At 36.8% G+C, this 13,113-nt stretch overlaps 1 protein-coding gene across 1 annotated transcript; it reads left to right on the plus strand.

Annotated features, from left to right (window-relative positions):
- The first annotated feature begins 1,169 nt into the window (after positions 1 to 1,169).
- LOC113077674 (T-box transcription factor TBX18-like) lies at positions 1,170 to 10,851 on the plus strand. Its single transcript, XM_026249992.1, has 8 exons — positions 1,170 to 1,988; positions 2,856 to 3,030; positions 3,597 to 3,698; positions 4,508 to 4,679; positions 5,127 to 5,294; positions 6,467 to 6,531; positions 7,807 to 7,901; positions 9,031 to 10,851. Exons 1-8 carry the CDS (start codon positions 1,763 to 1,765, stop codon positions 9,687 to 9,689), a joined length of 1,662 nt encoding a protein of 553 aa, XP_026105777.1. The 5' UTR covers positions 1,170 to 1,762; the 3' UTR covers positions 9,690 to 10,851.
- The last annotated feature ends 2,262 nt before the right edge of the window (positions 10,852 to 13,113 follow it).

Genomic DNA, 13,113 nt, shown 5'->3' on the forward strand with positions numbered 1-13,113 from the left:
AAATATCCATATACTTTTTCGTATTTGTATTGTAGGCTACAGCATAATAGTGGTTTATGCGGTCTGGAAGAGCCGCGACATCAAATGAAGAGTGAGTTAAGATTATCTCGGTAATTCACTGGAGCATGCGGTAAACTGTACGAATATAATCAACAGTGTATTAAAAAGCCAGTTTCCTGTATACGTCTGGTATATTTTATATTTTTTATTTCATATGAATAGCCTATTTATTTTAGGAATGTACAGCGCTAAATGTTGCTGCTTTAGCACAGACAATTGACTTCTAAACATTATAAAGTAACGAATGTAATTAAAGCTTTTTAAAATGTAAATTAATTGTATTTTAATAACATTATTTTATAGGCTAATAAATAATACATTTTATAAAATAGGTAGGCTATGGTTTTAAAATAAAATTGTTTATACAATTTATGTCACGTCTCTTTATCAGGTTATATTTTATAAATAAACAATAAATATTTTTCTAGTTCATATGTTTTTTACTAAGAGAAAGACAACACGCATTGTGTATGTGCATAATACACAGGCGTGCTCCAAAGGATTCTCACTTGCGCGTGGGACAAGAACTCTCCAGTGACCGTGCAATAATTCGCACTTTCCAAACGGCGGGTAGATGGAGCATCTACATTACACCCAAAACATGCTCTAAAAATCACATGGGTTTAAATAAATCGTATCATCTAAAGAATGATAACTTACGCGACTTGGCCTAAATTTGGAAGAAAAAATTTCTCGGTAAAAACAGGTTTAAGACAAATTGATATTTGGCCAAGTAGGTCTAGCATACATTTTTTTGCAAAATCCCAGTTTCTTTGAAACCATCTGAAATGTTCTCCCTTGGATTTCATTATATTGCCTGATAGATAAACAAAAAACACAAATAACCTATCGAAAATAGGCTACACCATCAATCATAATGCTCAGCCTGTGTTTAAAGAAAAAAAAACTTAACTATAACTGAAGGCTATCATATTCATGATTGCATTGTAAATTTGTCTAATTTATAGTCTATTCAAATGTATTCAAATCAATGCAAACACTTTTTCAGGCGTTTTAAAAATCGAAAAATAACGTATTATAACAATTCAACATTAATGGCATTGTTTAGAGGATATATACCTGCAATTGTATATCTTAATAAAAAATTAGTGCTTCTTGGGGACTTGTATTCAGAAACTATAGACTGCACGTCTCATGTCAGGTTAGGTTTAACAGGTCTTATTGCTGGGCCTCAAGAAGATACAGGCGTAGATTTGGTAATAATTCGACACGATTGGCTCACGAGGGCTAGGGGAGGTAATGCGGAAGCATGTGGAGCATGTGCAGTCGGAGTGTGAAAATTATCGCAATGCCGAGAGCATGACTGGAGCTCAGTGAGCGAGAGATGATTCATTCTGCCAGGCCGCTTTACCACTTATGGGCGGAACTTTCTACACGAGGGGCCGAAACGCCGTGCGCCACCGGTGATTGACGTGAGGCAGCCACGCCCATCCTCTGCCTTGGTTATTGACACTTTAACGAATCCCGGTCACTGCCTCGGTGTCTGTACGCGTTGACAGACCGATGAGACTGTTTTAAATTGACTGTCGCTTGGTTTTCAACGTCCTTGTCACATGGCCCGTGGTAATTAGCTACTGAAGCGGACTATTCTGACTCAAGGAATGCTAGATTAAGTGCTGTTGCAAATGCACTTCTCGTGAACTTCTCTTTCTCGGCCAATCGGTCTTCTCGGTTTGTTACCATGGCTGAGAAACGACGGTCCCCGTGTATGAGCCTTAAAGCGCACGCATTCTCGGTAGAAGCACTTATTGGTACGGAGAAAAAAAGAAAGCTTGAGGAGGACAATGAAAACTTTTGTGAGAAAGAAAACGAGGTGTCGAACCTGACAGAAATCCCGCAGCCCCGGACTGAGAGAACTTGTCCAAGCACCAGGAGTTGTGAGACAGACTGTGCAAGCGACGAATCCCGTAAGTAGCCTTCTAGAGTTTTGACTGCAACTAAACCATAATAATTCTGTGTGACACGTACGCAAAACAAATCAATTTTGTATTTTATATTTAGGCTATATTTTTATATTTGTAATTATGTCAGCTGAAAAGTAACACTGTACGAAGAAAATAGCCTACACCCGTCGTTATTCTGTATTTTGACCAGTGCAGGCTTCCAAATAAATGGCAAACAATAATTCACATTAAAGTTTTTTTTTTTTTTACTAACAAAATTAAAAAGTAAAACACCTTTGTAATTTAGAGGTGTAATGGAGTGAAGTCACGGTGACAAAAGACGAGAAATACAGTGGACAAAAACAGTCATAAACACTCAAATTAACTTGCTTTCACGAAATCCTACATAGGAATACTCTTAATTTTTTTTTAAATAATAATAATAAATAAATAAACAGGCTAACTGTTGTAGAATAATATGGATAAAAATACAATTCACTTTTTCTATGTCTCTTAGAGTTTTTTTCTTTTTCTTTTTAAAGGAAACTAATGTAATTCGTCAGAAATGCATATGGTTAATATAAATGTAATTTTTTACAATAATTCCATGACTTTGACTGGCGCCAAACCAAATAAATTAAACAACAATAACGTCAAAAGAAGAGAAAAAGAAAAAAAAACTGCAGGTTATTTATAATGGCATTGTAATGTTTAACAACATTAAAATATAAAAAGTTTATAAATACTTGCAATGACTTCTGAGCCAACCATCGCAAATTCCTATGCATGCCACTTCAACACTCGGTCGTTATTGCAACAGTCGTTTAAATTAAAAGTTTTCTGCAGTTAAAATATGAAATAATCGAGAACAAAATTTTCTGTCTTTCTCAGCGGAGTCTGAGGACGTGTTGTTGGATAGCTCACAACCTGCATCCAAAGGCTCGCAGGTCCTCGTGCATTCAGCCACGAGCTGCGGGGAGGAGATGCGCGTGGACCTGCAGGGCTCAGACTTGTGGAAGCGATTCCACGAGATAGGAACTGAAATGATCATCACCAAAGCCGGCAGGTGCATCACACAAAACATGTTAAACAGTTTAATAATTATTAGCTAAATATTACAATATTAAACATTTGTATTTGAATATAGTGGTAATAGAAAGACTGTTTTTATACATTTTTAGTAAAATATGCTACGCTATAGTCTCCTTTGACACATGTTAGATGTAAATGTTACTTTCAGATACATGGAGCAATTGAATACTAGCCTACATTTAACAAACAATTTTTGAAAATGTCCCTAAAAGTGTCAAAATGTCGAAGATTAAAAAATATAGGTCTATGTATTTACATTTTTTTAAAATAGGCTATTAGTCGTGCATGGTGTGCATTAGGCTACTTAGCTATACGTTTGTATTTGATGTTGATTTTTGTGGAATTGTATTCATTCATAATGACAATTTATTTAAATTACTGAACAAATTACACAACATTAATTGAAATTACATATTTTAGTTAAAAAAAATGTAGATTAGAAAAATTATGCCCACTTCAAGGTAAAAGTTCCGCACTTAGTAAATGTGATGTAGCTAGGCCAAACTAAAATATTAATATACAATGTCATTTTATCCCTAGGCGAATGTTTCCCGCGATGAGAGTTAAGATTGCGGGACTGGATCCTCATCAACAGTATTATGTCGCGATGGATATTGTTCCTGTCGACAACAAACGGTACAGGTGAGCAATTTACGAAATTTGTCTTACCAACTGGTCGCTGTAGGGCAGCCTGCATGCTGCGACTATTGTAGACAAATAATCGAAACAAACTAAAAATGTGCAAACATAATATTGAACATTTTGAACTAGCCGTCTCAACAAATGGCATTCCCGGACGTTGTTGACATGTTCGGTATGGCCTTTTGCGATGCCCTTTTGGGAGCTTGACCTGCTGGACCTGAAGGTCATGAGACAACTACAGTCAAAACAAATTCATAACGCGTTAGGTTAGTTTATTGAGGGCTGCTCTGTGCATCTTAATGAGAGCGGATTAAGAGGGTTCTGAATCAACATTCATACATTATATATATATATATATATATATGTGTGTGTGTGTGTGTGTGTGTGTGTGTGTGTGTGTGTGTGTGTGTGTGTGTGTATGTATATATGTATATATGTGTATATGTATATATGTGTATATGTATATATGTATATATATATATATATATATATATATATATATATATGTATATATATGTATATATATATATATGTATATATGTATATATATATATATATATATATATATATATATATATACTTCTTTTTTTTTACATATTTTTTTTACATCCCAGAAAGCTGTTTTGTTTTAAAGATCTTTGAGGTCTTAGACCTGTACTAGGGTACAAAACATTTGCATTGCGCGCGACTAACCTCACATTAGCCTACGTTCAGAAAATTTCTGACAGAAATTGCTTTGAAAGGTTGAGCCATGTGTTATACTATCTAAAATTCACATTATGTGACACTGACTCTTTTTCTCTTCCAAGGTACGTGTACCACAGCTCGAAGTGGATGGTAGCGGGTAACGCCGACTCTCCGGTCCCTCCGCGTGTCTACATTCATCCTGATTCGCCTGCTTCCGGTGAGACGTGGATGCGCCAAATTTTAAGCTTCGACAAACTCAAACTGACCAACAATGAGCTCGACGACCAAGGCCATGTGAGAGAATTTTGTTATTTATATCCCAGAAGAATTACTGTATATTGATCAGAAAAAAAAATCACATTTCTTCTGTCTAGTCTGTTAGGCCTGAGAGGAAACCTGTAAACTTATTAAGGTTTGATGAGTTTGTGAAGCACAGCAGAATTTCCTTCTGTGATTTTGAAATAAATTCAATGTTATAAATAGACAACTCTTTTCCAGCACCCCATACAAACATGCTAGACATTGTCGCCTGGTGTGCATTTTGTTTTGCTGGATTTTTTTTAAAGGCCTAAACATGTTGTAATGTGGAGGGTTGTAAACAATCTCAATTGAAAGCATCCCAGTGCGAGGCAGTTAAAGGCCTGTTTGGAGGCATGTGTGTTTTTATTGAGGTAGAAAACGGCTTTGGTAATTCCTCCGTTTCCCATTCTAAACACGGATGCGCAATGTAATGTTTTCCAGATCATTCTTCACTCTATGCACAAGTACCAGCCCCGTGTCCACGTCATCCTTAAGGAGTGCGGTGAAGAACTCTCACCCGTTAAGGCAGTTCCCACTGGGGATGGTGTCAAACTATTTTCCTTCCCAGAAACGGTCTTCACAACGGTGACTGCATACCAAAACCAACAGGTAATTGACTCCACATCATGCTATAACTATCCAGTGCACAATTTGATTACACAAATCATAAAAAATGCTACTAAATGTCACATCAATTCTTAAAATGAAAAGGACTCAGTGCCATTTCCTTTTATTAAATCATGATTTTTATAAAAAAATAAATAAACATGCAGGAAAGTCACAACAAAAATGCCTGTTCATTTTGCCAGGCAAGCAAGACAAAATGTTAATGTACATTAGCTTAACACTGCTAAAGAAAGAAAATGTAAAAAATAAAAACCAGCAAGCACAACAGAAGCAAGTTTTGTCAATATAAATCATTTTATTATTTTGTCACAAGATATGCAAAATTAAAACCGTAATCAGCTATAAAGAAGAATCAACAGAATTATCTGGACTCTATACTAGCCTGTATAATTTAGAAACATTTTATGTTTTTGCCTCAGGTGCCATACCATCCCCATTATGCTGCTTACAGAAAATGCATAAAGCTAAGCTATTCTTTTGTGACTATAATAGTTATTTTTATAATAAACCCAATTAAATTGCAGAACTCTCTTATTTAGGTTAAACATTTTGGAAAATTGACCTAATTTACGAGATGTTTAATTGAAATAATCATACAAATTGCCTAAAGCAGCTGGGAGTTAAAAGGTTCTTGTTCTCCGCATCCATAGATCAAAGCCTATATGAGACTAAAAAAATGAGCAGCACCCCATAAAGGGTCATTTATTTATAAAGAGCACCGTTACATAAGTGTTTATTTAGGCATATGCATCGACTTTCCTGTGCCAGCAGTTCAGAAGCAATGTATTGATAAATTGCAACCAAAGTAAAAAAAGTACAAATACTTTAGAAATTTAATTTCATTAAAATTACGTTTGTTTTGATTTGCTAAAAGATTAATACCAGAGCATGTTTTTGATAAGTTAGAGCTCGAAATCGTATCATTTTCATGTTACTGCCAAGTTTTCGAAATTATGTCATCCATTTGTCTGAGCTTATAAAAACACAACACGCATGCTTTCTCTCACACATATATGCGGAAGCAAAAAGCTTTTAAAATAAACCCACACACATTGCATTGTGGGATAAGGGTCACTGGTGCTAGGTCAGGGAATTTGACATTACAGGCTTTGGGTCAGTAAGGAGAATGTGTTTTGTGTGTGGATCTTTTACAGATAACAAGACTGAAGATCGACAGGAACCCTTTTGCAAAAGGATTCAGAGACTCTGGAAGAAACAGGTTAATATAGTAAACTATATGTAAAGATCTTTGTTTGACAGTAACTACACTAATACTGGCACTGAGGGAAATGTCTTCCAAGGTTCTTGAGTCAAACCCATCTAGCACAGAATAGATTATAGTTTTACTAAATTTGGACAAGGTGTGTACAGTAGTTTCTGCTCTTTTTTTTTTTTTTTGTAAGGCAGAAGATAAATTACACTTCATTACATTTACATATCTCTAGCTCTCTTTGAGGCAACAAACGTTTTCGAACAAACGTGTTCAAATTCTGACATCAGAATTTAGTTATTTCAGAACTATCAAACCCATATTAAAGGATTATCGGATAATTGTTTATCCAAAGGGAAAAGTCTTCTTTCAGCCAAACTAAAAGATTCCAGTGAAGCCCAGACAAAATAAACATAAAAACAGTGTCACATTAAAAGCCCTTACACAAAACAAATGTATAACCTAAAATACACAGCACAGTAAAAATAATCTCCATCTTCACATAAAACAAGATAAATAATCAATACGCAATGGAGGCTGTTCAGAAATAAGGCTTGTGTGACACTGGCTCGCAAGCTCAGTGGGGAAGTTTAACTCTGCTCATTAGATTTAAACGAGAGTGTTTTTAACGCCCCACTGAATCACACCAGACCACGTACATCCACATTTCATCTGTCCCTCTGCAAGGTCTCGCAGCGCACTTAGACCAACCCCGTGTCTCAGTGTTACAGGAAAAGTTAAGCAGTTTGCTAAACAAACACGGCCACTTGATAGCTAACAAGTGGTGTAGCTGATAAAACTGGGGTCGAAACATGTTGAGGCATCTTGTGTGAATTATCGCCTGAGTGGTACAGCAGAGGGGGTGGGGTAACGTCCACGTTAACAAAGCGCACCGAGCACCACTATTACTTCCCCTCCATTTTTCTTTCTCTCTCCTCGTAAAGCTTTAACTGTGGCTTCCTGCACTCTATGTCTGATCCCACCGATAAAGCTATGTGAAAATAATTATAGCCTTGCCATCCATTCACAACAACACACACACTCTATGTTCTTCATTACCTGCTCTGCTTTAATGTCCAAGTACACACTGATAAGGAAAGGGCTTTGTACTAAGATGGCTGGCAGGACTGAACACCCTGTTGGAAAGTTAAGAGCTTTTCTGCTAAGTGGACTGAGTGCTTTACTGAATCACTCTTGCCTTTGTTTTTGTAAGCATATTGAGAGTTTTTGTATATCTTTAAAGAGTGGCATGTGTTTATTAATCAGAATGCTTGTTCATTGTAGGATGGGACTAGAGGCTCTAGTTGAGTCATATGCATTCTGGCGGCCCTCACTGAGAACCCTGACATTTGAGGACATCCCTGGAATCACTAAACAAGGTACTGTATGTGTTTATATATATATATATATATATATATATATATATATATATATATATATATATATATATATATATATATATATATATATATATATATATATGTGTCTTTGTGTGTGTTTGTGTTTCCTTGCCTTAATGCATTCTTGCACAATGGGTTTATAAGTATTTGTTTAGAATTAAGGTTTGTCACACTGGTTTAATTGCAGAGAAATTTTCCAAGCAAAAAGGTTTTGTATTGTTGTTAATTCTCAATAGCGTAGAGATGTAAGAAGCACTGCTCACACCAAGAAGGTTTTTGTTGCTCCATTTTGCAAATTCATGTGACCAACTTGAAAATAAGCAAAACTTCGTCCTCATACAAAACTCCAAATCGGACAGATTCCTAGTGGAAATGCAAGTGAAACTTTTGCAGAACAATGATAAATGTGACCACACACCTTTAATTTCTTTGGAGTAAAAAGAGTTGTGCATCCTCAGAGGGAGCGTTAACCCTTTAATCCATTTTTTGTACTGTCATTTCAAACCTGTATTACTTTTTTTGTTCTGTGAAACGCAAGATAATATACTGTAAAATGTCTAAAAATTGTAATGATACAATGAACGTCAGTAGGGTTAAATGTTGTTGGGAACAAGGTGAAGCTAATGAAAAATGTTTTGGGTGAACTATCGAAACATGATGTAGAATTGCAATTTTAATATGATTGCAGAATGAAAGAAAATTAAATTTTAAATGTGAAAATAAGGCAATTCGTCAAGTATGAATTTTTTTTGAAATTTTTAAAATAATTAAAGAATCAATTAGATTTTATGTTTACTATAGCCTTTATGTAGCTCCACCCCATTTCAGTACTCATTGTTTTCTGTCTTCCTTTTGTATTTCCACAGCATGAAGGTACGAACATTACAATTTGAAAATTACAATAACTTTTGTTAACTCTGCAATAACTAAATCTACTTCACCAGCGAATTACTCTTCAACATTGATGCTAGAGATGCAAAAATGGAAGTTCCAAGACAAAATTCTAAAAATGTTTCTCTGATGCACAAGGTCTATATCTGTATTTTTTTAATGTTATATGTATATGTTTTATATGAATTGTGTAATTGAAATGTATGACTGCTCACAGGTGCAGCCGGCTCTCATGGTGTTGTTGGGTCTTCAGCACACTCGCATCTGCTGTCTTCATCCTCATGCTCGTCCCCTACATTTCACCTAGCTTCAGGGGCGGGGCCAGTGTGTGATTACACCACCTGCAGTCGAACAAGCCACCCACTCCATCGCTATGCCCCTCCCTTCTCCACAGACTACAGTCGACTGGCCAGCCCAGCAGCAGACGCGTTTTCCTCGACTCGGAGCTCCACGTATGTGAACGGGACAGAAGGTGAAGCATTCTCGTGTACACAGACTGGCCTGCCAATCCAGATCCACGGAATGCCAAGCACAACCTCCCAGCTGCAGTACCTAATGCCCAGCCACACCCATAATGCATTTTCTACCAATCAGAGCACACCGGGTTCCTATAATGGGTTCCGCTTGCACAGCCCATATGGTCTCTATGGTTACAACTTTTCCACTTCTCCTCGCCTGGCCACCAGCACTGAAAAAACAGCAGTTACACAAAGTTCATTCCTTGGGTCCTCCCCGAGCGGGACACTGACAGACAGGCAGGTCCTAGCCACTGTGGACAGTCTGCACATGCTCAGCAGCAGTCAACAGAATCTTTTTGACTCACGGACTTTGGGGATGACAAGCTCCACCTCCCAGGTGACAGCCCACATGGCATGACCTGCATCCTTTGACGGATTTCAAACTCAGCTAAGAATGTTTTCTTTGAGTATAAACTAGTTGAAGACTAGTCAATAGTATAATTTATTATCTCCTGGAGGTTCATCACTCTCGCAAGAGTTGAGAGACGGACATACTGCAATGAAAAGGAAAGGAGACAAATCTGCAATATCATTTATGTTTTATGTAAATGACAGCTGAAGATCACATTGTGGATATTTTTAAAAAGCCTTTATGTCTTAAAAATCATTCTGATGAAGCAGCACAGACCATTATTGGACATTAGGGTATGGAAATGCCTGAAGAATAATGTGGGAAAGCCAGAAAACACTTTACAGACACTGTTTCACAGCATAAAAGGATATCAACCATCAGATCTCATCAAGGTTCAATGAGACCCCTGAACTTCTGGTAGAAGTGTGAGGAGTTTAACAGATGAGTTTTGTGAGGCTGGACTCGGTGTCTTATGGACAATAAAACAGAGTTTGGCACTTAAAAGTGAGCAGACTGAAAAAAATACAGGAAGTGATGTCACAAACACAGGCTGCATTGCCATTGCTTTTTAACTTCATAGTTTGCAAGGTGACAATCAGCAGGTAACTGTCACTCTGGGCAAACGTCTTGTTTGTGCTGGGGTTTTAAGCATTTCCACTCAGCATTTATGGCAGATAATGTGCTTTAAAATGAAACTGGACGAAGAAAAAGGAAACGTGGGCTAGTGTTTACAAATTCTCTCCAAGTCAAAGGGTTTTGCTCAGGATCAGCACTGCTCTCCAACTCTTGGAACAGACAAGGCTGAATGAAATCTGATCTGAGATGATAATTCTCACACTTTATAAATAAAACCATTGGCATTCTTCAGAAAGATTATAGTCCTACCACGAGATACATGCTGATTCCAGGTCAGCTGTCTCGCTCTTAATCCAAGGACCGAAAAGAATGCTTTTCCCTTTTTCACAAATATGGAGAAAATGAATATTATTGATACTGTGTAAAGATTTCACTTGCACTTAACAGCAATTTTAAATACTTGCTTTTTCGTATTCAGGCTTTTTTGCCAGAGTGGCCACAATAGACATTACCTCCATGTTTGACTCTTGTTGGCCTGAGAATTAGAAAACCCTTTGAGCCAAATAAAATATACCCATATGCTAAAGCATAATTGTGGAGTGTGTGCATGTGTGTTTCAGCATCAGATGCTTCTTTTGGGGTCAGGCAAAGGTTCGGAATGCCTAACAAATGAAAAATACCACCAGGGGCTCCTGGAGAGCAGCACACACACACACAAACACAAACAAAATGCATTAATGCACACAAAGACATAAAGTCTGAACTTGCGACCTTACAGTTTAAAAACACTTCTGTCACTGAGAGATCATACATGCCAACAACATTATTCTGTTCATGCGAAACGGTAAATGAGTGTGACATTACACACACCATCGTCATGTATTTGTACTGTGGTTAGGTTGCAGTTGAGAATGTATGTGTATCTTAAGGAGGTTATGCAAGACCTTCTGAACACTACTAACTTTCAACACCTAATATACCACAGATATACAAATAAATTAGGGGATTTGAAACAGGTAGTGTTTGAAATTTGGCTAATTTCTTTAACATTAAATACTCAAACAGTACTAGGAATTTGTATTAGGAGTGTTTAAATACATGTTGTTATTGGTCTGTCTTCGAAACCAGAACTAGTGAGACACCTGTTATGGACTAAAGGTGACGGACAAACAGCATATGCAGAGAAAGGTTGTTCGGTGCTTTTTTATTTTAGAACAGAGGAATGGTTGGCTTGCTGTATCTCACTAACAGGTGATAGCCCCCTATGGTTGGCAAACCTTGCATACACCCATATCCTTATGCACACACACTCACATTGCTGGCTCATTATCAGTAAACATGAGGACATTAACTCATGTCATCAATCATTTAACAAATGTCACACACATTATAGATACATACTGTATATAAAGAGAAGAATTATTTACACATATACACTTCACTTTAATTACTATAAAAAATAACCATCCATTTGCAGTTAACTTAAAACACAATCATTTAAAAGCAAATGAAAAAGAAGCTTGTTTATTTTTGTCCATAATGATTTTCATATCCAGCAATAAGTGTCATATAACTCATCTACAGATGCTTTTTAGATTGACTGGCTAGCATGCCTTCTGTACTGGTCACCACTATTCTGCCAGGGCTCTCTTTTCCTGTCAGTGTGTTGGCATACAGGATCAACTTTCAGTCCCTCACTGCCTGGCACCATCATCTCTCTACACGGCCAACACAGTATTACATTTTCACACTCCTGACTTCATCTCACAGGTCTTACAGACGTCAATTATCTACTTAAAGAGGATTTTTATTGATTGTGCAATCTATCTTTTGCACATTTACATCTTTTCAACATTCAAGTATAGAGAGTTACAGAAAATGATGTCTGATATTTAGTCATTAAGACCCCAAAACAACCTAGAAAGGGCAGTACATTACATTCAACTGTTCACACAAATCATGTATAATTTATTCTTGTTTAACAGCTCCTCAAACGTCCATTATGGTTTGGGAAGAAAGCAAGCCTTATTTCAATCTGTGCAACTCAGCCCACATCACACTACCATGCACTGTTAAATATATTATTCAATGTGTCTCCGGGTATATTTCTATCTGGTCTGACATTTAACTTCCATACCCACTAATAGCATGCTTTACAATTTACTTTAGAGAGGAGCTTTGTGTTCTGCATTGCCTATTACTAATACAAACGCTGGATACTAGATGATATTTTAGAAATCCTTGTCTTTCTTTTTATGATGTGGTCAAACAATCGTGACACATCATAAAAAAGTGTTAAAGGGTCATTCCAACCAAAAATGAACATTTTGTCATTAATTACTTACCCCCATGTCGTTCCAAACCCGTAAAAGCTTTGTCTTCAGAACACAATTTAATATATTTTGGATTAAAACTGGGAGGCTTGTGACTGTCCCAAAGACTAAGTAAATTGTACTTTCAAGGTCCAGAAATGTATGAAAGACATCATCAGAATAGTCCATCTGCCATCAGTGATTCAATCTGAATTTTATGAAGTGACGCGAATACTTTTTGTATGCCAGGAAAACAAAAATAATGAATTTTTTCAACAATTTGTCTCCTCTGTGTCTCCCTGCATCACCGTAGTGACATTTTGGAGAATATCCGCTGAACAAAGCATCTGTGTCAGCCGCAACTGAAGGATATGTTTTCTATGTGTATTTACGCTTTGATTTGAATGAAAACAGCGCATTCGTAGAGCACAGATGACACAGAAGAGCATATGCTTCTTGTGTTCAGCGGATATTCACCAAAATGATAGGGTGATGAGGAGAGGAAAGAGTATTTTACACTTAAAACACAATTTTTTGGTTAG

The sequence above is a fragment of the Carassius auratus genome, unplaced genomic scaffold (genome assembly GCF_003368295.1).
Source record: "Carassius auratus strain Wakin unplaced genomic scaffold, ASM336829v1 scaf_tig00023110, whole genome shotgun sequence".
Lineage (NCBI taxonomy): Eukaryota > Metazoa > Chordata > Actinopteri > Cypriniformes > Cyprinidae > Carassius > Carassius auratus.